Source organism: Geotrypetes seraphini, chromosome 8 (genome assembly GCF_902459505.1).
Source record: "Geotrypetes seraphini chromosome 8, aGeoSer1.1, whole genome shotgun sequence".
Lineage (NCBI taxonomy): Eukaryota > Metazoa > Chordata > Amphibia > Gymnophiona > Dermophiidae > Geotrypetes > Geotrypetes seraphini.
In genome coordinates this window covers 62,412,122-62,433,821 of record NC_047091.1, presented here as the reverse complement: position 1 = coordinate 62,433,821, position 21,700 = coordinate 62,412,122, and the positions used below count along the sequence as shown (strand labels likewise).

General features: G+C 43.3%; 1 protein-coding gene across 12 annotated transcripts in view; it reads right to left on the bottom strand.

Annotated features, from left to right (window-relative positions):
• The window catches only part of RYR1 (ryanodine receptor 1), a 314,039-nt gene that overhangs the window by 103,311 nt on the left and 189,028 nt on the right, over positions 1–21,700 (bottom strand). For 8 of the 12 annotated variants that reach the window (XM_033954047.1, XM_033954057.1, XM_033954052.1 and 5 more), the window contains 2 exons: positions 20,586–20,600; positions 92–262 (listed from right to left, as the gene is read on the bottom strand). In XM_033954047.1, coding sequence (XP_033809938.1) covers positions 92–262; positions 20,586–20,600 — 186 coding nt within the window. The remainder of the gene's footprint in view (positions 1–91; positions 263–20,585; positions 20,601–21,700) is intronic. The other 4 variants (XM_033954059.1, XM_033954058.1, XM_033954049.1 and 1 more) reach the window with 1 other exon arrangement.

Below are 21,700 nucleotides of genomic sequence, written 5' to 3'. Positions count from 1 at the left end.
CTCCCTCCCACAAGGCAAGAAGGATCAAATGGCAAATGAGGGAAGACCTGGCTTTCTTCCATTCCTGCATGGCTTGACAATGCCACCTTACCAGGGAGTAGCGGAGCTTGGCCAGAGAGATGAGCTCCTGGTCTGTTGGTGAACACATGTTGAGCCCAATGGGCAGCATCTTCTTCAGGGTGGCTACGATGAGCGAAGTCTGCACCGAGTACCGGTCCCCACGTCGCTTCTTCTTTGTGCGCTCCTGGTCTGAACCACCAGACTACGAATACAAGAGAGTCTGAGAAATGGAAAGAGGGAAGGCCTAGAACTCACTAAATGAGCTTCCCCTTATCCCCACCCAAAAAAAAATCTCAGCATGCAGATGGATTCAGAAACAGAACAGCACATTTTTACACTGCAGCAGTGGCACACCGAGGAAACAAAATGACATTCCCTCATCTACTTGAACTTTCATGAATGGGCAGCATCCATGGAGCCTATGACAGGAAGCTTATACTTCAAAATTATGACGGAAAGTAAAAAGAGGGCTAATGAAGTGATTCTAATTAAGTATATATGTGTGTGAGGGGGGCAGAAGGGAGTAGGTAACTGTTGACGGAGGATGGGTGGAAGTTCATATCTTTTCCTTTCCTAAGATGTTATATGTGATTCCAGCCACTATCATGAAACTTATCTGAACCACACCACACCCATCTTTGTAAGAGCAGGTTACATTCAGGCCCTTATGACATCACTGCCCATCTCCTGTAAAACTATGATGTCATAAATGGCAGTTTATGACATCAGCTACCTACTAAGGCTCATATGTGTTAACATGTAACAAGCAAGGGAATCAGTTCCACCCTGTGGGAGAGGCCAGCCCTTATTGTAATCCAGACATTACAAACATGGCCTCCAGTACTCATACGTGAACCTCAAACGCCATTTGTGAAGAAAAAAAAAAGTCAGATTAGGCTTAAAGTGCAAGAACGGACCATCTCTCAGATACCTCTAGAAAAATCCAGAATGGTACAGATAAGAATGGGATTGACAGTGAATGGATAAAAATCAAGCAGGAAGTACCACAGAGCAGACCAAGATACGGGATAGCAGAGTAAGGTCTAGCAAAATATACTGTGCAATAATACAACAAATGAGTAAGTCTATAGAGTTCAGTCCAAGGCTCTTCTGAAGATAGTGAGACTTCTCAAAGCACACAGTAAAAAGCCCCCGTCTCGCAGTGCTATGGAAGTTGGCCATGGCTGCTAAACAAGTAGTCATTAACTGCTTTGGCATTTTTTTCTGGATGACAGGAAGCAGATCAAACATTCTCCAAGGTCGGTTGCCTTGTGGCTCTGCAGATGACCTCATAGGATGAAGTAGGTTTATGCTGGTCTCTGAAATTGTTTAAACCAAATCCCAGTCTATGAGAGATGTGAATCCCTAATATATATGGGCTGGAATGTACACAACATGAAGACTGCTTCAGAAAGCTCAGAAAGTGGCTTCAAACGATGAACTCCAGGATTCTATATATGGTGCAAAAAACTATGCGTGCCCAATTTGAGTTAGCGCTAATAATTGGGGCTAACAATTAATTATTAGTGTTAACTGATAAACAAAATTTGGATTTGCATATGCATCTTGCAAAGCGCTACTCTATAAAGATGAACATGCAAAAATCTTAGAGCACATAACTGAAAAAGAGGCGTGGCCATGGGAGGTCAGGGGCCTTCACTAAAGATTCATGCAGTCTTCTAGAATTTGGGAGATTCATGACCAGTGTACAACCTTGTTTTCAATTCTGCATTCAGTGTCTCCACTGAGCAGTACCTCCGACAGGAGATTTTTGCCACCTGTCTCTCCACAATCTTATGTTCAATTGCTGTATTCCATATGGTCCTCGAATAGAAATGCATTGAGTATCGCGGACCTCTGAGGAAGAAGCGTTTTTCGAAACAAGGACCGTGTTGGGTCCGTACCCATTACAATCGAGAACCAACTTTGGAAATACAACTTTTTATTAACTTGACTAAAAATCCCTGAACCTTGTACATTTTCTGCAGGTTTTTTTTTTTGATTCGTTCAACCTTGATTTATGCCAGATTTCAGTTGGGTGTCGATTCTGGCACTACATGAAATTCTATAAATTGTGCCAAAATTTGGTCATCACTTTTATCTGAAAATATTTCTTCTCCGATTCCGGTTCGTTTTTGTTCCACAGGTTAGTTAGACATATAATTTTGCACATCATATGTGAGTAAGCCTTTCTTTTCACAATTGATATTTTTAGGGGTCTGTTTAACATCCTGGAGTACATTTGAAATATATAGTCTAATCAGTTTGGTAGAGGTCGCCATGTTTTCCTGATTGCAATCGCTTCTCAAGTTGGTTTTTACTGGAGGGCCCTATTTGCACACTGACATAGTTATCATGTGTTCTTGTAATTCACACTTCAGATAATACCCTTCAATGCTTCAGTTGGTGTTTTTGTTGACACACTGTACTATGGTATCTTTTCCTTCCGTTCTTTAGATTTCTATTTTTAATCTTCTTTTTAAGCTTTGTACGCTTTAAAAAAAAACTTTTTCATGTTTTTTCTTTCAGCTTTGAATCATGTTGTAAGCTCCTGTCGTGCTTTTGCCCTTGTGTTCTGTACGGTTCATAGTCATTCGCGCGTGAGACTTTAGAGCGCCGACATTGCAACGCCGACAATTCGGCACAAGACACCAGCGCGCCGCCTAAAAAGTGACTTTTAAAGAGCTCTTATGCGGGGTGTGAGTGGGGAACTCCCCCAGTTTACTTCATACTCTTTGTGCTGCCATTGGGAGGGGGGGTTGGAACCCTCCATTATAGAGTAAACTTAACTTTTTCATGATTTTTTAGGAAAAAGTTAAGTTTTCTCTATAATGTGGGGGGGGGGGGGTTGCATCCCCACACACCCCTAATGCAAACAGTCTGAAGTAAAGTGGGGGGTTCCCTCCAACACCCCCCATTGGAGCTCTTTAAAAGTCACTTTTTAGGCGGCGTGCTAGTGTCTTGCACCAAATTGTCGGTGCTACAATGTTGGCACGCTGAACTCTCGCGCGCTTTTGTCCCATCACCGTTTTGTACATTAGGTTATATGTGTTTTTATATATTATGTTGAGTTATATACTATGGGGGAAATTCTATAAAAGGCACCTAAATAAATAGGCACCTAATTTACCCTCCCCCCCCTTTATGACGCCGCATTAGGCTTATCTCCAGCCAGGGCCGGCGACAAGCTTCCAGGAAGCAGCACGGGGCCAGCCTGCAAATGCAAAGATCTCTCCTGCTCTGCAATGCTGGCAGCGCGATTCGAGGAAGCCGCCACTAGCGAGGGAAGTGGGGCCGGCCTACAGATGCAAAGATCGCTCCTGCTCTTCAATGCTGGCGGCACGATTCAAGGAGGCCAGCGAGGGAGGTAAGGGAGGGTGGGGAGATGATTTTAAAATCCTGTATAGGCTGCCCCAGATATGCAAGCCGCGCCCACTGGCTTGTAAAACCCATATATAGGCCGCGGCCTAAATATGGTAGTTATTAATACTGTATTCCAGTTACAGGTAACTGGAACACAGCAAAACCAATATTTGAAGAATTTATACATCGAAACTCACTAACGACAACCTACAACCTAATCCTAGACCTCAACCTCCACCTTGAAAACCAATCCTGCAAACAAGTAGAAACCTTACTATTATACCTCGAGGCCTTAACACAAAATCCTAGACCCTCAAACCACACACGAAAAAGGACACCAACTCAACATCGCAGCCTACGTGTCCCAACAACCCACACAACCAGAGATCCAAATGTCAAATGGAAAATGGAACCGTTCCCTCTAGTCATATCACTACACTTACTCCTTCGAAGTCAACTGGACCAACAACAAAAGCACTCCAATTACTCAAAAAATAACTTACAACTCACGCAAACATATCGATCCCACCATATTCTGGACAAAAGCAGATACCATAATCCAAGACTATACTCCCAAAGACTTCATTTCACAATGGAGCCTTCTAAGTACAGCAACCTTGGATGAACTAGCCCCAGAACAACCCAAAATCAGAATCCACAGAAAATCAGATAAGTGGTTCGACAACGAACTACTCCTACTCAAAAGGCAATGCAGAAAACTAGAAAGAAAATGGAGAAAAAGCAGCCAGGAATCTACAAAAACAGCATGGAGAATAATGAACCAAAAATACAAACAAGAACTGAAAGAAAAAAGAGACATACTACAGAAAGCAAATAGGAGAAGGACCCCAAGGCACAAAAAAGCTATTCCAGCTACTAAAAGATCTCACAGACATCACACCCTACCTAGCCAACAGCAACTCCCCTCTCCCTCAGCCACCCTCTTAGCCACATACTTCAAAAATAAGATCGCAAACATCAGAGCCACGTTCAATGGAATTCCCACACACATAGAGGAGTTCTTAAATTCCCCCCCCCCCCCCCCCCCCCGAGAATCAGTTGCAGCAGACAGAACCTGGTCCCACTTCTCACCCATACAATGGTCAGACTTCAACAAACTATATAATAAATACAGCCTCGCAGCCTGTGACCTTAACCACTGGCCCCCATACCTATTGAAAACCTCAAGTACACTATTCCGCTCCCTGCTCCTACAATGAATACAATCTTTACTTACAGATGGACTTTTCCCAAAAGACCTCAGCGAAATCCATCATAACTCTGATACTAAAAGACCCCAAAGCAACAACGGACCAAGCATCCAACTATAGACCCATAGCCTCAAACCCACTGTACGTCAAGCTGATGGAAGGCCTCATAGCTAAAACCCTAACCTCATTCCTAGAAAACCACAACTTACTCCACCCCACACAGTCTGGCTTCAGAACCAACTACAGCACTGAGACCCTACTAGGAACACTCATGGACACAGCTAGACAACATCTCAGTATAGGCAAGAAAATCCTGATTATACAATTAGACCTCTCCGCAGCCTTCGACCTGACATCCTCCTACAAACACTAGACTCCATAGGAATCTCAGGCAAGGTACTCTCATGGTTTAAAGGCTTCCTACAATCCAGAACCTACAGGGTTAAAACAAAGAAAAAAAAATCAGAAACATGGTCCAACCCCTGCGGAGTTCCCCAGGGATCACCTGTCTCCCACACTATTCAACCTATACATATCTTCCCTCAGCTCCTGCCTAGACAAACACGACATAACCTCATACAGTTATGCATATGACATCACCATTCTCCTCCGTTTCGACCATCCAGAGTCCACCATGACAGGCACAATACACAGAACACTCAAAACAGTAGCAACATGGATGACAGAACACAAACTAAAACTTAACTCTGAAAAAACAAACTTCATCCTCCTAGAAAACCGCAAAACTCCTACCTTAATAAACCTAGTAATAAATTCGATCTCATACCCCATTCAACCCACGCTAAAACTTCTTGGAGTACTGATTGACAGAGGGTGTACTAGGTAACCACAAATCAACAAAATAATAAAAGCATCATTCGCAACTATGAGAAACCTATGACAAATTCGAAAATTATTTGACAGGAAACAATTCCAGCTTTTGGTACAATCTCTTATCCTTGGACTAATAGATTACTGCAACATATTATACCTCCCCTGCCCATCGGCCATGATAAAGCAACTACAAACAATACAAAATACAGCCCTAAGACTCATCTACTCATTGAAAAAAATATGAACACATCACAGAGGCATACCACGATTCACACTGGCTCCCAATACAAGCAAGAGTACACCTCAAATTCTATTGCCTACTATACAAAGCTATTAACGGAGACAGCCCAACCTACTGGAACAACCGACTAATTCAAGCCACCTCAATCAGACACAGAAGAACCCACTCACTATTCACATACCTGCCAACCAAAAATGCAAACGAAGAAAACTATATGACAACCTAATGGCCACCAGAGCAGCAAAACTAGACAGACAAATCACCAATCTGCTGTTTTCGACCACAGACTACAAAACCTTCAAAAAAGAAACAAAAACTCTACTCTTCAAAAAATACATAAAACCTATCTAACACGGCCAATTCCTTCCCAAGCTCCACCTACCACACTGTCTACTCCTATCAAATCTAAAATGTTCTAATTACCCAACACGTATTACCTTAATTTCTCGACAATTCTTATGTAATCCACCTATATATCTTGTAACTTCATGACAATTCTTATGTAATCCGCCTTGAACCGCAAGATAATGGCAGAATAGAAATCACTAATGTAATGTAATAGTGTTGTAGAATCAATGTTAGTATTGATTTTTGCTGTTTAATACTGAGTCTGAACAAATAGGTCAAGGCAGTTTACAAAATTAATAGTATGTGTAAACTTGAAATCTTTTGGTGAGCCTCAGAATTTTCTCGTATTTACACTATGGCTCTTTACGTGAAAAAGGTTGGAGACCATTGTTGTATAAAGTCATTTTTACATGTATGTGACCATATACACATGTAAATGGCCTCATAAAATTCTAACTGGCAGAAAAATATATTTTTGACATGATGGCATATACTTAAGGGTTTACAGGGAGGAGTCTGGGTGGAACATTAGTCTATAGGTGCACTTAAAAATTATAGATAAAGACATTTACTTCAGAGCAAGTTTAAATGCCCACTCCTGGAATGTAGGTGACTTGTCTTTATATTTAAAATAGGCATCTGAAAATGCATTTACGCTAAGGGCTCCTTTTACGAAGCTGCGTTAGCGGCTTTATCGCACACAACTTTTTTTCACACGCTAACCCTAGTGCTAGCCAAAAAACTACTGCCTGCTCAAGAGGAGGCGGTAGCGGCTAGCACGGCCAGCAAATTAGCTCACGCGATTACGTGCATTAAACTGCCAACGCGGCTTCGTTAAAGGAGTCCTAAGTGCCCCTTAAATAATTACCCTTTTTGTGTCTGATACCATAGGGCTGATATTTGGCGGTCTCATATTCAGTTTAATTCTTTTGATTTATTTTAAAATTTTCTAATCTGCTTAACAACCAAAGCGGATTACAATTTACATACAAAGTCAGAGAAAAAAAAACAGTACCATAGACTCATTAACAGATTAATCATACATCCAATTTTGGCATCAACAGGGGACTACCAATTTAAAAGAAAGTCTTAACAAAGAAGTGAATTTTGAAGGATTAAAAAAAAACCAACTCTCATGGTCTTGACAGAGCCTCGTTGACCCATTTAAATCATTCCATAATCGACGTCCCGCTATTGAAATTGTTGCTCTCCGTGTTTGTTTGGGTTTTTTTACAATGCACTCCAGGTCCATGGCTCCAGGCCCAATCTCATAGCAGATTCAGATCTCAGTAAACGAGAAGGTAAATATTTTCTTATAACTTGCATTAGGTAGCACAGTGCCTTTGCATATATTACCTGATATAAAATCATCAAGATTTTAAATTCAGTGCGAAAGACTGCAGGTAGCCAGTGTAGTTGTTTCAACACTGGGGGTATATATGTGTCTCGGTTTGAACACATTACCCCGGTTTTGCAAGAGTTACACTGGTTGCCCATCAATGCATGCATTGAATTTAAGATTCTTTGTTTGATATTTAAATTACTGAACAATGCTGGTCCTAAAGTGGTACGTTTGTTGTTACACATTTATCAGCCAGCACGGAGTTTACATTAAAGGATAAGTGTTGTCTTGATGTGCCTTCCTTGTCCGCAGGGAAGCTTTCGAGTTACCGCAAGATGATGTTTTCTGTGTAGGGCCCCATTTGTTGGAATAAGCTTCCTTTGGAACTTAGACAAGCCTTTTCTGTGTTATGCTTTAGGAAGGAACTTAAAACTATTCTATTTCTGCTTACTTAATAAAGGACCTAGAAAACAGGCCAAGATGGAACAATCCACGGCTAGTGGGCCTGCCTGAGTCTGTGCTGGACCAGGATCTCCTAGCCTTTTTGGAACAATGGATAACCTCCTCTTTACAACTTACTGAGTCATAAGGCTGGTTTCAGATTGAGAGAACCCACCATATGGGTCAGGATCATGAACACTGGGAATGCCCCAGAAGAATAAGCAGCGATTACAACTGGTGCAAAATGCAGCAGTCAGACTGATTTTTGGATTGAAGAAGTTTGACCCCTTCCTACTGACTCCTGCATTGGTTGCCGATGGAGGCACGTGTGAAGTTTAAGTTTGGATGTTTCTGCTTTAAGGTACTGTTCGGTTTAGCCCCTAAATATATAACTGACTTTTTCTCCTTCCAAACCAACAGACATAAGAGAAGCTCACACTTGAATTTTGTATCTCCACCGGTAAGAGGATATAAATTCAAAAGTCATCATAAATATCTTCTCTCATATCAATCAGTATTATGGGGAAAATACCTGGAATAATTACTTATGCTTGCTAATACTTATGGGGAATTTAGGAGACACCTAAAAACATCTGTTCCTGAATTACTTAGGCAACTGATTTTTACAACCTTTCCCACATTAACTGATCTCTAGAGCCGCTATTCACTAGTTTTAACTTGTAAGTCCTACTCAATTTGTAGCATTTTTTAATCATTATAAACCGCATAGAACTTCACGGTCCTGCGGTATATAAACTTTTATTATTATTACTAGTCTTTAAGCCCGTTACATTAACGGGTGCTAGAGATTCCTCGGCTTCCTCCCCCTCCCTTTCCTCTTCCCGTCCCATCAACCCCATTGTTTCCCTTTGCACAGTCTCCCTGCTTCATCCGCTCCTTCTCCTGCGCGGGCCACCGGAGCAGAGTGGACTGGGCAGAGGGGGCTGCCAGCTGGGGCCGGCGGAGAGGAGCTAGGCAGCTGGAGGAGTAGCAGCAGCCGCTGCCGATTGCAGCCTCCGTCCCGCCTTTGTCTCCCTGGATTTGCTAGAGCGGCCTGCAAGGTTCGCTACAGTGGCTGGCGAACCTCAGCAGGCTTCTTTGAAGAGGACCGGCAGTGGGAGGGAGGAGTCTCTGGCACACGTGCTAGTGCAGGCGCTATGAGCACTGGCACAGAAGCACAGCTCACGCCACCAGGACTCACGGATTTTCGACAGCGCATGCGCGCTTAGCCTTTTATTATTATGGATTATTATTACTTATAGCAGTGAGTGAATTATCAAGAGTTATTTCTCTGTCAAAATGTGGGAGGGTGGGATGCTGCTGGGATATTGTATTTTATTATATCTAATAACTTTATTCTTTCATACCGCCGACACCAGCAGTTCTAGGCGGTTTACATAAAAGAGAACTGGACAATCAGTAAAGAGATACAATTATATTTAAAAAAAAGTACAGATGCAGCAATATAACCATCAAATCCTCTATAATAATCCTCTAAGCGCGCATGCGCACTTAGGAGGCTGTGCTACCTGATTCATGCTGTGTCCCTCCGTGGCTTGATGAGGTGCGCGGGGCAGCTTGATGAGGCGTGCGCACCGGCTTGAGGCACGTGGGGCAGCCTGAGGCACACAGCGGCTTGAGGTGTGCGGGGCGGCTTAGATTGGCTGGCAGTGCGCGGCGGCTTGAGGCATGGATGGCTGTCGGCGTGTGGAGGAATTTCAGTAGTGGTTTAGGAACAGCTGGAGGGTGTCGTGCTGGTACTGCAGGTGAAAGGGGGCTGCTTTGCTCTGGTGAGGGGAGAAAGACAGAAGGGGGCCACGGAGAGACAGTCAGGGAGAGGGAAAGGGGGCTGCTTTGGGGGTGGAATGTGCTGGGGGGCAGACAGCTTTGCTCTGGGGGGGAAAGACAGAAGGGGGCTGCTTTGGGGGGAGGGGTGTGCTGGGGGGGCAGACAGCTTTGCTCTGGGGGGGATGAAAGATAGAAGGGGGCCACAGAGAGACAGTCAGGGATGGCACAACAGAAAAATGTAGGCAGGCAGGGGAATCAGAAAGAGAGACATACAGCAAGAAAGACAGGGGGCCAGGGAGAGAGAGACAGACAGAAAGACAGACAGTCAGACAGATAGAAGCCAAGGAGAGAGAGGCAAAGAAAAAAAGACATACAGACAGCCAGCATCCAAGGAGAGAGAGAAAAAGAAAAAAAAACCTCCAGACAAACAGCGGCCAAGGAGAGAGAGAGAGAGAAAGAAAGAAAGAAAGAAAGAATGACAGACAGACAGGGGGCCAGAGAGACAGACAGCCAGCATCCAAGGAGAGAGAGAGAGCGAGAAAGAAAAAACAAACAAATCCCCAGATGAACAACGGTCAAGGAGAGAGAGAGAGAGAGAAAGAAAGAAAGAATGACAGAGTCCAAGGAGAGAGAGAGAGACAAAGAAAAAAAAAAATCCCCAGACAGACAGACATCTACTCTAGCACCTGTTAATGTAACGGGCTTAAACACTAGTCAGGTAATAAATTTATCAAACAGATAGGTCTTAACTAATTTCCTAAATGAACAGCAGGATAAGGCTTGAGGGATAATTTCACCTAACCAATTTTGCAATTTGCCTGCCTGAAAGGCAAGTGTCCTATCCAGGAACGTCTTATATCAACAATGTTTTAGATCAGGGTAGGCAAATGAGCGAAAACTTTGGGTGGTCTTAGCAGATGTGTATAACTCCAAATGATTTCCAGGTTTCTACTTTTCCCTCCCTAATGTTCTTTCCATCTATGGTTCTTTTCTGTACTTTAAAGCATTGAATTGTAGTTCTATCCCTCCTTATCTTGTGTATTGATTAGTCTGTAAGTCTGTCGGTCTAAACCCATCATTTTTAAATTTTAAATGGTATGTCTAAATATATGTTTATATTTTTTTTTTATTAATGTTGTAACTCGCTTAGTAAATCTAAATAAGCGATTCATCAAATTAAAATTAAACTTGAAATTTGAGAGGAAAGGTAAATTAGAGACAATCCAAATGCCACATTGAAGCAGATGTATGCAAATTTGAAGAGTGATGTTAGGTTGTTTTTTTTGTTTTCATATGTTATTAGTGTAAGGTTATAATCTGTATGCTTATGATTCTGGATGTTTTATTGTATTCCGCATAGAATTGTGAGATATGTGGAATATAAAATTTTAAAATAAATAAAATATGTTTCATCGTATAGTCAACTGACTCATCCAGTTAAGTTAGCCTGCTGAATATACCTGCCTAAAGTTAACAGATAGCTTGTTTGTGCAGATAACGTTACCCAAACAATGGCAAATATCAGCTCCGTCCTGATAAAAGTTCATCGTGCCTCTGGCATGCCTCTCTCCCTCCCATTTTTGGGGCTACAAGTCTTCTCCTGTGTAGTGCATCGAAAGCCCCTTTTCTGAAGGAAATGCTTTCATATGGCAAAACTGTTCAAAGAAGTCACATTTCCATCTCGGCAGATTGATTCAGCTCAGTTTCCAGCAGCAGCTGTTGTAGCCAGAGCGCCAGGCCGGTATTTAGCCTAAGGGTGAGGTGAAAAGCCAGCCCAGCCCTATGGGTAGGGCCATTGGCAAGTTACCACTGAAAGGATGAACAAAGGGGGGTTGCCCCTTTTGGCATTCCTTCAAGAGTGACTGGGATCTATTCTGTTTTGTCTCCTGTTGGCTAAAGTGGAGTTTAGTTTTGGTTATTTGGTGGGTGGGGAGGAGAGATTCTTGTTCCTGTCCTACCAGGGTTGGATAAGAATCATGTTAGTGGTATTAATTGTAATTTATTTTATTGAGATGTGACACTTTACTGAATTGTTGTTTTTTTAATTGTAGGTGTCAATTATGTCATAAACTGCTTTCAGTCTAGCTGAAGAACGGGGACTAATGTGAAATGAAATACAATGTCCAATGCCATGAAGACTTTTCAGAATTACGCACATACAGATCACACATCCTTTGCAATAGAAATTCCTCAAGATCGTGCACATATAGGGCACATTTCCCCTAAGATATAAACCCCATAAGACTGTGTACACATAGGCCAGACTTCCCTTACAAAGGAAGCATCACAAGACTGTATACAAGCAGGTCACACCTTTCATGTGACAGAAGCTTCATATGACTGTGCACAGACAGGCAACTCTTCTCCTCTGATGGAAGCTTCACAAGACTGCGCACATGGCTCATGCCTCCCTTACAACGAAAGCTTCACAAGGCTGTACTTAGGCAGTCCACAACTCCCCTGTGATAGAAGCTTCACAAGACCGTGCACATACAGGTTGCGACTCTCTTAAACTGGAGGTTCTTATAAGGCCATGCATGTACAGGTCTCGTCCACTGTGATGGAGGTTCCACAAGCCAGTCCATACACAGGTCACACCTCTCCTGTGACAGAAGCTTCATATGACTGTGTATGCACAGGTCACTCTTCTCCTTTGATGGAGCTTCACAATAGAGAATGACACGGGGACAAATATTTCCCCGTCCCTGCGGGAATTCATTTTCCCATCCCCGGGAGTTCTTTTCCTGGCCCCGCCCCATTCCTGCAAGCTCCATCCTCATCTGCACAAGCCTCAAACACTTTGAAATCATATGTGTTTGAGGCTTGTGCAGTTAAGGTAGAGCTTACAGGAATGGGACAGGGACAGTGCCAAAACTCACGGGGACGGGATGAGGAAATTGAGTTCCTGCAAGGACGGGGATAAATTTGTCCCCGTGTCATTCTCTACTTCACAAGACAGTGCACACACAGGCTTCTCCTCTCCTGTGATGAAAGCATCGCAAGGCTATGCACATGGGTCATGCCTCCCTTACAATAAAAGCTTCACAAGATGGTGCACATACAGATTGCGACTCTCTCGCACTGGAGGCTCCTATAAGGCCATGCATTCACAGGTCATATCCCCTATGATGGAGCTTCCACAAAACAGTGCATACACAGGTCATAGCTCTCTTGCATCAGAGGCTCTATAAGGCCGTGCATACATTCCCAACACATTGGGATCACCATGTGTTGCAGCTCTTTGGGCCTACAAAATGTCTACGCGGAAGAGCTAAAAGCACCCTAAAACCAAGTGCCATGCAAACTTCTTTTTCTCCTCGCGGCTTCCACTTTGACCCTTCCCTCAATGACTTGAAAAGGGGACTGGATAGAAGAAAACAATTCATGCCTCCATAAGAAAATCTGAGCTCCTAGGCAGAAGAGGAGAGAAATCCGATAGAAACATCCCCAGAAGACAGTGGAACTGTGGAATATCCCTTGTCGAAACTCTGATTCTGCATCTGGTGCTATTTTAAACATCGATAAAAGGGGGAAGGGCCAGTGGGGATGACCCTGACAGAACGGCATCGGGAGGAGGGAGGCTGCAGACTGAGAAGAGAATGTGAGGGCATTACGACTCGCGCTGCTATCACCTTGGAAAGTGGGAGAAGTTTCCAGCTATGAATAGTTAAGGGAAAAGTTAGGTCAAAATAAAGGAGACAATTAGGAGTCCCTTAGAGATCCATTTTCAAAGGGGTAAAACAGGCTAACTTCAAAAGCTTTTAAAACCATCCCCGCTAGCCAGCTAAGGGGCCCTTTTATTAAAGCTTAGCTCTCACTAAAAAAAAATTAAAAAAAAAATTAGCGAGCATTAAACACTTGGTACTTGAAGTGTGCTAAGCCCTACAATTATAAGGTTGCTGGTTCAGATGGGGTTTTTTTTTGTCATTAATAAGAACAGCTCTATTTTTTATTTTATTTTTTTTTACTATATTTTGAATATTTGTTATATTTCCCCCAGATTTGACATAGGTCACCCAAATTTGGACATGGATCGCAGATGCGTGCTTAAACTATTTAATTAATGAGGCATTAACAATCAATAATTAGTGTTGACTGGCACTCATATGGAGTTACGGATGCCTTATTCTATAACATGCTGACGTTTCATAGCACATAAGGGGGAGGGGGCTTTTATAGAATACTAGCTTAGTGTGGATCTTAATGGTACCTAACTTTGGTCCCCCAATCACACTGGGTCAAATTTAGACAAAAAAAGTCCCCAAAATCCTGAACACATCAGCAAACTGAACAAAGGGACTGTAAAGAGATATAATCCTTTAAACTGAGAAGGTGCTCAGAACCAACAGATGGTAAGAAAATCACAAAACCGGGGAAAAGTCCAGTGTTTTCAATAGTCTATCATTGCACCACCTTCAATCGGTAGAAAGATTTAAACTGTGTCTTACTAAATATGTTGTTTTAAAGTGTCCATTTCTTTATAAAACAACAAACTCCAATAAGTTAAAGTGCAGGAAGTGAAGTAATTATGGCCGAAGAGTGAGGAAGGAGTTTGATTCATGTGTTACAGCCAGCGTGAGGGGGTTCTCTGAGGAAGCCACTGGCGAAACGCGTCAGGACCCGCTGGAGTGAGATAACTTCCTAACTACCTCACCTTTATTTCAAGCTAAGTTTTCCAAAAACAATTTGCACTTTAACTTATTGAAGTTTGCTGTTTTATAAAGAAGCTAGTTTTGTAGCCCGTTACATTAACGGGTGCTAGAATATATGTGTGTGTGTCTGTCTTTATTTCTTTCTCTCTCTCTCCTTAGCCGCTTTCTTTCTTTTTCCTTGGCTGTCCATCACCACCCTTTGCTGCTCCCTCTGCCCATTCTCCCTTCCTTTTACCTCCACTGTGTCCACCACCATCCCTTCACTGCTCTCCTTATGCAGCAGCAGCCCTTCTCCCTTTGTTTTACCTCCCCCCTGTCCATCAGCACCTTTTTCCTTCTCCCCCTGTCCAGCAGTAGGCGTCCCTTCCTTTTTCTCCCCCTCCTCCTTCTTATCCCTACGATACATTTACCTTGTTCTGCCCCTGATCAGAGGTTCCCGACAGCCCGCCCAGTTTCACCCATTGGAAAAGTTCCCTCTGCCGCATCCCGCATCCCTCCCGACGCGATTCCCGCTGTCTTTCTTTCTGTCTGTTTCTGTCCCTGGCCTCCTTTGTCTGTCTGTCTTTCTGTGTATCTCCCTGCCCCTGTGTCTTTCTTCTTTTCTTTCTGTCTCCCTTCCTCCCTGTCTGTCTGTCCAAAGCAGCATTCCCTCCTCCTCCATTTCCCTCCCCCCACACCAGTTCCCTGTGCACCTGCCCCTGTGTCTTTCTTCTTTTCTTTCTGTCTCCCTTCCTCCCTGACTGTCTGTCCAAAGCAGCATTCCCTCCCCCTCCATTTACCTCCCCCCACACCAGTTCCCTGTGCAGCAGCATTAGCGTTTCCTCTACCCCCCTTTCCCTTCCCGCGGTCCCGACAACAAACCTGGTGATTCCAGCAGCGTGTGCAGCAGTCTCCACACGCTGCTTCGGGTCCTTCTACTGCCCTGATTTACTCTGGCACGTCCCTGATGACATCATCAGAGAAGCGGCAGAGCAAATCAGGGCAGTAGAAGGGCCCGAAGCAGCGCGTGTAGACTGCTGCACATGCTGCTTGAATCGCCAGGTTTGTAGTCGGGCCCGCGGGAAGGGAAGGGGGGGGCGGCAAAGGACTCGGGTCCCGGGCAGCGGGGTCAGTTTAAGAGCCGGGGCGGAAAGTTGCTGGTCTCCTCGGTGGGGGCGCAGAGCGGCCGCGATCCCTCTCCTCCAAGACACCCCCCCCCCCGGCTGGAGGAACGGAGATCGGCGGCTGGCTGCGGTCCCGGCTTGTGGAGGCGATCAGCGGCTGGTGACATATAAGCGTGCATGCGCACTCCTGCGGCCACAGACCTACTGATCATGGAACACGCAAATAGGAGTGCGCATGCGTGGCTAGCGTTTTATTATATAGATGGACATTTTAAAACAACATATTTAGTCAGACACAGTTTAAACTTTTCTACCAATTGAAGATGGTGCAATGATAGACTATTGAAAACACTTATAGGGATTTGTCCCTGGTTTTGTAATTTTCTTACCATCCGTTGGTTCTGAGCACCTTCTCGGTTTAAAGGATTATATCTCTTTATAGTCCCTTTGTTCAGTTTGCTGACCTAACTTTGGTCACCATTTACTGATCTGGCTCATCAAGAATTGTTGGTTGAAATTGCTCACAGTTGCATCTTGCGAGAATTTTATGCAATATTTGCTTTTATGGTTTTATGAATTTCATTGGTAATCTATTTATGTGAAACAAAGAAGTTGATTATTCAGTGGAATTTTTTTTTTTTTTTAATTCTTTATTTATATTTAACACTAAACAAATCAAGAAATAACTTCTTGTTCAGAATATTGAGAAAGACATTACAATATATAATAAACGTATATAAAAATAAAAAGGAAATACTTTTCTTAATCAATCTTTAGTCCATTATTTATAGATCCAAGAATCTTAATGAGTAAAATAAGGAAAATGGAATCACATCCAATTAAACAACAAAATAGCAATTTCCTGACTGTGGTTACAGGAATATCTTTAAATGTTTAACTTGATGTTATTGGATCCCCTTCAAAGCGTTTCGTAATGAGAAAGCCTGTCAGCTGTGATGGTTCAAAAAATATATATGTATTTGATCTATATTTTCAATATATTTACATGGGTATTGCAGAAAGAAAATTCCCCCCACCGTTGCTACCCCTGGTTTAAGGAGCAGGAACTGACATCGACGTTTTTGGGTTTCCTTCGTCACATCTGGGAACATCTGTATCTTATGTCCAAGAAATTCTTTATCTCTATTTTTGAAACACAATTTCAGTAACTAATTTTTGTCAGGTGAGTAAAAAGAGTAGCAGGCTTTATTATTTGCTTGAGAGATGTTTCCCAGATTGTTGTCATATCCATTTGCGAATTCTGGTTTTGTACCAATGGAAAAGATTCTTCTTTTGTTTTAGTCGGAAGATAGAATACTTGTAAGAAAGGAGGAAGCATATCTTTAGGAATATTTAATATTTCAATTATATATTTTTTCAACATCTCTTTTGCAGATATCGTTGAAGTTTTAGGAAAGTTCAGAATTCTAAGGTTATTTAAACGAGAAATATTTTCTAAACTTTCAACTTTCCTTCTTAAATTGGTATTATCTCTAATTAAAGTACCCTGCACCTGTTTTACTTCTAGTAATTCCTTTTCAATAGTGTCCACTTTAGTTTTCAATAAAGAGGTATCTTCTTTAACAACTTTAAATTCCTCTTTTTGTTCCAAAACTTTTTTATCCAGTTCTTGTATTTGTGGGGATAAAGTCTGACCCAGACTTGCAACTAGGTCCCAGATAGAATCCAGGGTAACATTAGTAGGTTTTAAATAAGCAAATGTACCTGGTTGTATTGATCGGGTTTCCCCAGTCACAGGGCTTCTCTCTCTTCTGCCTTGTTCGTCTGGCTGTTCCATCGCTGTTTCTGCCCCAGGATTAAGTTCTTCCAGAGCCAAACACATAATAGCCTCCCGGGATAGAGAGCCCACCTCTTCGGATAGACTGTCGTGCTGCGGTGAGCTGGCTCCCTGCGGCTGTGGAGGCAGGGACTTTGCGTAGGGGCTCAGCGTCGCCTCAAGTCCAGGGAGGTTCACTGCCCCCTCACTCATTGCCAGAACCTCCAGCGGGCGATTCCCCGACAAAACTCGCTCCTGCTGTAAGCGCCTCAGAAATTCATCAATAGTCGCCATAGGAGGGGTGTCTGAGCGCCACGAGGCTCCAGCAGCACTTCTGCCCCTTCTCTTCGGCATTTTCATAATGTGAAGGTAAAGTGGGGGAACTATTCTAGGAGCGTCTCACCCACAGTCATTTCATCGCAGCCATCTTGGATCGCTCCACTTCCTTCCATTCAGTGGAATTTAGGGTAGAAATGACTCCTACCTGAGGCCAGCCAATAATATTTATTGGTACTTTCTAGATAATTCCAAAAAGCAGTTAGAGCTCTTCAGCTTGGAGAAGAGACGGCTCGAGGGTGATATTATAGAGGTCTATAAAATACTGAGTGGAGTGGAAGAGGTAGATGTGAATTGTTTGTTTACTCTTTCCAAAAATACTAGGACTAGGGGGCATGTGATGAAGATACTAAGTAGTAGATTTAAAACAAACCAGAGAAAATATTTCTTCATATAACGTGTAATTAAACACTGGAATTTGTTTCCAGAGAATGTGGTGAAATCAGTTAGCTTAGCAGGGTTTAAAAAAGGTTTGGATAATTTCCTAAAAGAGAAGTTCGTAGGCCATTATTCCTAGGATAAGCAGCATAAAATCTGTTTTACTACTTGGGATCTAGCTATATACTTTGGACCTGGTTTAGCCACCGTTGGAAACAGGATACTGGGCTTAATAGACCTTCGACCTGTCCCAGTATGGCAATTCTAAGGTTCTTAAGTAGGCAGTCAGTCTGCAAAATCCAGACTTGCAGAAAGGTGAGCACACCAGGTTGCCCAAAGTAATCCAAATCATGGGTTTATTAGCAGCAACCCTGGAAGGATTAGTACAACACCTGACTTGGCCAAGTTTTGCCCTTCTTTGCTGCTTCAGGGGCCAATAGTACCAGACTGGTGTAATAAAAAAGGCTTTCACCAAATCTGATTGAAACATCTCTCTCTCTCTCTCTCTCTCTCTCTGTTTATACTTAGCATTGTTGCCACATCAACCAGCCTTACTGTACAGACAAACCTTTAAGTTTAGTGCTAGTCACATGACTGGAAAAATACAGGGGAAGAGAGATGTTTCTATCAGATTTGTTGCAAGCCTTTTTATTACATTGGTTTGGTACTATTGGCTCTTGAGGCAGCCCAAGAAGGATGAAACTTGGCCAAGTCAGACGCTGTGCTAACCCCTTCCAGTATAGCTGATAATAAATGGTGATCTCTATTACTTTGGACTACTTGGTCTGTTCTTTGGTCTGCTCGCCTTTCTGCTGATTATAATGTCTAAATAATGCCACTGAAAATCTTCATAGATCACCACAGCACTATCTGGACAGTGTTGGGACAGTCCAGGGGCAGAGCCAGAAGTTATTTGGGTACCACTGATATTCAACACTGGTACCCAACCAAGTCAGAACAGCCAAATACAGCAGCTGCCCTAACTTATCCAGATGGTTATCAGACTACTGGCTGATAGTACCCTGATAACTTCTGGCGGTTGACTTAACTCATCAATGAACACCGGCATTTGTAGTCAATGCTGACCAAAGTGTTTAAATATTGGGAGAGTGGTCTTTTAAATTTTTGTTCATCCTTTTAAATTTTAAACAATGATCTACTTATGCTGCAATATTAATATCTAGTATTGTTACCCACTTGTTTATAATCTAATCTAATCTTCTATTTGTGCGTCGCTCATACCTATACAGGCTCAAGGTGACTTTAAAGAGAGGAGAGAGGGGAGAGGGAAGGAGGAGAGGGAGGGAGAGAGGGGAGGAGAATAGGTAGGGGGAGAGGGAGGGGAGGGGAGAGATAAGAGAGGGGAGGGGAAGGGGAGGAGAAAAAAAAAGGATGGAGAGGAGGGAGATAGGGAAGGAGAATAGGTAGGGGGAGTTAGGGAGGGGAGGGGAGAGATAAGAGAGGGGAGAGGAAGTGGGAGGGGAAGGGGAGGAGGAGAGGATGGAGAGGGAGGGAGGACAGGAGGGAGAGAGGGGAGGAGAATAGGTAGGGAGAGAGGGAGGGGAGGGGAGAGATGGGAGAGGAAGTGGGAGGGGAAGGGGAGGAGAAGAGGAGAGGATGCAGGAGATTAAGTATCAAACAGATGGGTTTTCAGTTTTTTTCGGAAGATGATGTAGCAAGGTTCAGTTCTGGTCATTTCTTATACAGTATGTTAAGTCAGATCAATGTTAAGCCAGATCTAAAGGAGAATTTGTTCTTGTTTTTATGGACCTTTGGAGGTGACACTACACATGAGCAAATATCATTTTCCTGGTCGTGATCCACCAGAATCTTCAGTGGTTCAATATATTTTTCCCAAAATCCTTTTAAGCTTTCATAAATATTTCCAGTTTTGTGAGACATTAATTTAAATTTTCTTTTCACGGCTTAGTCTATAAGGTGCCGCCTTCGCTGTCATTTCTACGCTCCATAATGCAGTAACATAGTTGGATGGTTATTTTGGGGATCCCGAGCCCAAAGTTGATGGGTATGAAGCATTTTTTGTGACCTCCCCCTCCTCCTGGCAACCCCCAAGCTTAAAATACAATATTTGAGCTGAAGGGGATCCCTAAGCCCCACCAGCTGAAGACTTCTTTTTCTGTTGGCCAGAATTCTTCCAAGCTGAACACCTAGCAGTGGCATCCTTGAGCTGCTGCCACTGCCACTCCCCCGTACATGTCATTTTCACGCATGCATGGAAGGCGTTTGGCATTGGTGGCAGCTTGCCAGTTGCTCAGCTTGGAAGAGTTCCGGCCAAGAGCTACCCTGCCAACCACAGCAAGGGTGCACCAATTTTGGGTAGGCCTCAGCCCAAAGTGAGTGGGGCTTTGCCCACCTGTGGCTATAGCACTGACATAGTGTTCACCCTGGTGCCTGTTCTGAAACAGGACCTGTCCTTATACAGCACTACAGTTCACCTTTAATGCTTTCAAAGGATGGATTTGCCTCAGTGTTTCATCAGCCTTACTCCAGGAAAGAGAAATAATTGGTCTTTCTGGTGCCAGATCTCCCCTCTCCCCTCCCCCTCCCCCTCCCCACCTTCAGGGCCTTTGTCAGCAGGGGAAGGGGCAGGAGGGAAGAAGGAAAAGGGGGAGGAGGCATGCAGACTGCGCGGCAAACAGCAACGAAAAAGCTCAAACAGCCACAAAGGCGATCATGTGGTTTGTTCTAACCTGGCTTTCTCCAGACTACAAAAAGACAAAGGAAAAAATGTTAAAATGAATTAATTCTGAAACCAAACAAAAGGAAATAAAAAAGGAGAGAGTCAGGAAACGGAGAGAGGACAGAGGAGGAGATCATTTCAGGAGATAAATATTTTTGTTACATAATTCAAAGCTCAATTTAGGTATGGAGAGAGAAGCATGTTAAACATACCAGGAATGGGTTACAGTATGATAATGGGAGAGGAGGCCATGCACGGAGGGCTGTCCTAGCCAATAAGAATCCAGCACGTAAGTAGATATTAGCAGGAATTCTAAGTGCTAACTTCTTATCACTGTGGTTTACATTCTAGAAACTAGAGTAGGTTGAATGGAACTCCAACACTTTTCTGTGGTACAATCAACGCAGTTACATATATTATATACAGATAAAGGTACAATAGTCTGACAAACACTGGCAGGATCCCTTCATTTGTGCAGGACCCCTAAAACAATCCACAATGAGATTGTACACGGCCTTTGCAAGTCCACAACTGGATGTATATGGTCCCTATAAGCAGCCCCAACCAGATGTTTTGGGTCCATACAGGCACCCTCAGCCAGATGTATAAAGTTATCCTGACTGAGGTCAAGAAAAGCAAAAGAGCCTCATCTCATGTTTACAAGGGAGAGAGTGCTGCATCTGGAAGTCTATTGCAGCAGGGACAAGAATTCCTTTCCCTGCAGTTAGTATCATAAGTTTGTAGAGATCATAAGTTCATATCAGCTTCTTTTCTCCCATGTGACATACCATTAGCATCTGTCCTCATTCTACTTCAGATTTAGCTAGAGACCATTTGTTTATTGTATTCACCACTGTTACTTTGGGTGTTCTGGGTGACAAATTACCCTAAGTTTGCTTCATACTAGTCACAGAGACCATGGTCAACAGAAGGGTTACCAGATTTGACTATTGTAAAATCTGGATTCGTGGCCCCGCCCCCCGCAACCTGTTCTCGGGCCCGGAGCCGTGTCGGGAGGGCATGCGTGCAACATCACCGCGCCGCATCCATGGACGCCCTGCCGACACAATCCCGAGCTGGAAGCTTTTCAAAACACGGACAAAGTGCCGTGTTTTGAAAAGCCAT